At 37.2% G+C, this 3,183-nt stretch overlaps 1 protein-coding gene across 1 annotated transcript in view; it reads right to left on the bottom strand.

Moving 5' to 3' along the window:
* Window positions 1-85, bottom strand: part of LOC103799373 (ubiquitin carboxyl-terminal hydrolase CYLD-like) — an 18,097-nt gene extending 18,012 nt beyond the window's left edge. Inside the window, 1 exon segment of the mRNA XM_009071687.1 lies at window positions 2-85. Coding sequence (XP_009069935.1) covers window positions 2-48 — 47 coding nt within the window. The 5' untranslated portion in view covers window positions 49-85.
* Between the last annotated feature and the right edge of the window lie 3,098 nt (window positions 86-3,183).

The raw sequence follows: 3,183 nt of genomic DNA, 5'->3' as shown, positions 1-3,183 counted from the left end.
CCAATAGGACGAACTTGTTTTTTCTTGACTCCATAAGCCTGAATTCATTGTGATTAAAACTTTCAAAGCTGCACAGAAGTCTTCAGGAAAAAGAAGCTCTTGGTTTATGTGATCAGTGGTCTTTCCAGATTCTACTGGAGGGTCCAATCCTTGTGAAACAAAGCAACATTCATTTTGCAAAGAATGAAATCCAGAGCAGGAAGCCTAGAATTAAAAAAATAAAACAAAATATGACAAAATTAAATTGGGAAAGTACAGCTAGCCTTAAGTAAAACTTGAAAATTTTAAAACTGTGACCAGACCCACCACTCTTACAGAGTAATAGTTCAGCAAAACCTGAGACAGTGACCACAGTCCCAAAACAGCCACAGTAGTGCTGATCACAAACATACTCATTCACCCATTATTTCTACTACATATTGCAGTGTATTCCTTTCCTTCTCTAGTTCCTTGAAGAATAAGGCTGTAAAAAAAAAAGTGTAATAAAATGCACAAAACACAGGAAACAGAGGTAAGAGAAAGGAAAAAGAAATTTTCATTTCAAATGAACAGGAATAAACATCCTGCTCAAGTTTACAAACAGTATTTTATGGAAACTTTCCACTACAAAGATCTTTCCTGTGCTTAGTGACTGCTTATTTCTGACAGGGTGTACTGCATCTGTCATCCTGCATAACATTTTGATTCAGTGAAGCAGAAAATTGTGTCGACGAAATAGAGCAGCAGAAAATGGAAACTTTAGTAACTTCTAAGAGCCATTTCTTTAAATAATAGAAATGGACAGTTCCAGTAAGTCATATACAATGTATGAAAACCAAACTGCACCAACATTGCAACATGCAATTCTGAGAAAAAAAAAACACCTTGGAGGCTCTTCCTTTTATCATTCTGGAAAGATGATTCACTTCAAAGAAGTAAGAAACACATCACTTGCAGTTATTAAAATACCCAGGAAGTAAACACCTTAAACACCATCCCGAGAATGATAGTTCACAGCCAAGAAACTAAAAAAGAACAAATTGAAAATACTTCATTGAACATGGTAGCAGATATGAGAGTAAACTACATACACACATATATGTTTACAGCTCCGGTCACACTGGACACATGAAGAAAGATCCACAGTATCTCAGCAGGATTTATTCTGCTGGAGATGACAGCAAAGGGGAGATGACAAATTGAAAATATATTGTCACACAAATCCTCCTGTTTGTAATCTGCAATGTCACAGTTTGCATTCAGTTAAAGGAGAATCTCGCTGATTATGTATCAATTTCACTTCGGTAAATAAAAGCAAATAATCTTTGTCCTTGTGCCTAAGTATCTTATTGCTCCACATCTCTTCTCTGCTGGCCTTCAAATCCTACAAAATCTATTGCTATTTCTCCTGCTCAATTTGAGCCCAGTTTTGGAAAGCAATGGAATCCAGTGCTCCTGTAATTCTTTTCATCATCTGTTTTTAAACAGAAAGTCTTTCCCCCAAAAGAATAGTACCAACCACAGACAGCCTGACACTTCTGCAGAGCTGCATCTTTCAGTCCCTAGAATTCACACATTTCTGTGCTGCCCTGGTAAGGCTTTTGTGCCATTCATTTCTCATTTCATTTACAGAATCAATTCATTTCAATTTGTGCATGGAAATAGATATTAAAAGAGAAGCCTGTTCAAGAGCTTAAAAAAAGATTATTTTTTAAACTGTATTTCAAATATGATTTATCACATCTATTTTTAACAAATTCACCCTGTTTGCAGGTCCACTGCTGCAATGATCTTCACCAGCTCAGCAGTAAAGAATTCAGTGTGAAAACATTAACAGCTGCATTTAGTTATATAACAATAACTTTACATGGTGCATGGTCAGTCCTAGTCATCCACAGAGATGTTATTAAACACACTGGATACAGTTCCAAAAGGTTTTCCTTTATGAAAAAGTTCATTATCATTACATAAAAATGCCCTCCTTTAAAAATTTATCTACCACCATCGTCCTCTGCCAAAGAAAATATGCACCTTGAGAAACCAAATACTCTTCTTTTAGGGTAATAAAAGCGATAAATTAGTATTTTAACAACACAGAAAAGCTAATTAAAAGGATGTTAAGATTCGATAAGATATGAAAAATATATGTACATAAGCCATTGATTTTAAGATTTTTTTTTCTGCCATTTTTGACAATTTTCCTGCAAGTAAAATCACTGCTGAACAAACAGCTCAAATGTATCAGACTATGATCAGAATAAACTACTAAACCTCAGTATGAAATAATTTGGGAACCAGACAAATTACACTTACCAACAAGTCATTATTGCAGTGCACAACACCCCAGCAATGATAAAACACTGTGCATACCAAAGAGCATTTCACCACCACCACAGCCACTGTGTCAGTGTCCTGCTACTGCACCTACTACCTGACCTGTTCTCATAAGGAAAGGATTTTGGAGAGCAACAGGCAAACCACAGTTACAACTGCAACACTACATACTTTGGAAGCAAAACCATTTAACAAATTGTCAGAGGTAAAGCCATAATAAGCTAAATAACTTCAAAGCTTCCCTAAGTTCCTTTTTTCCCCCCCTCTGTCTTGAGTCATTGTTGTCACTACAGAGGCATCTCATAAAAACAGTTTGCTCTGAAACACAAGATCTCTGTTTCTACCCTGCAGTAGCCTTAAATGAACTATATAGAGATGTTTGAATCAGCTATCAGGTTTCAGCATGAACACAGTTCTGTAACTCTGAGTCTAAAATGAACAGGCTCACACAAACTGGCCAGTTTCTGGAAGAACTTTCACTTTAATCCCAAAAATACTTTAACCAGCTGAGATGCAAAGTTATGTTCTTCAACAGCCCAAAAATAGTTTCCAAGGGAAGGTTAAAACTAGGAGCGAGTAAATTTAGTCGCAGCTCAGCGTACGCAGAATTACATGACAAGCCACGAGCGGAAAAAAATAGAAACCGTTTCTCAAAACAGCAGCTGAAATACCCTGATACAAGTAAGTTGACGCTGGTAACGTGACTTCTAAAAGAAAACGCAGCTGCAGTTCTGTTAGGTGGTACAAACTGGAGACAAATGTTCCCTGTTAGAGCACTAATCATTCCCCAGGACCTGAGCGCTCTAGCGTTACTCGATTTGGCGAGTACACGGCAACACAACACCAGTACGGCCCCAGTACGGCCCCAGT

Source organism: Acanthisitta chloris, unplaced genomic scaffold (assembly GCF_000695815.1).
Source record: "Acanthisitta chloris isolate BGI_N310 unplaced genomic scaffold, ASM69581v1 scaffold3603, whole genome shotgun sequence".
Taxonomy (NCBI): domain Eukaryota; kingdom Metazoa; phylum Chordata; class Aves; order Passeriformes; family Acanthisittidae; genus Acanthisitta; species Acanthisitta chloris.
This window is presented reverse-complemented; position numbering and strand designations above follow the sequence as displayed.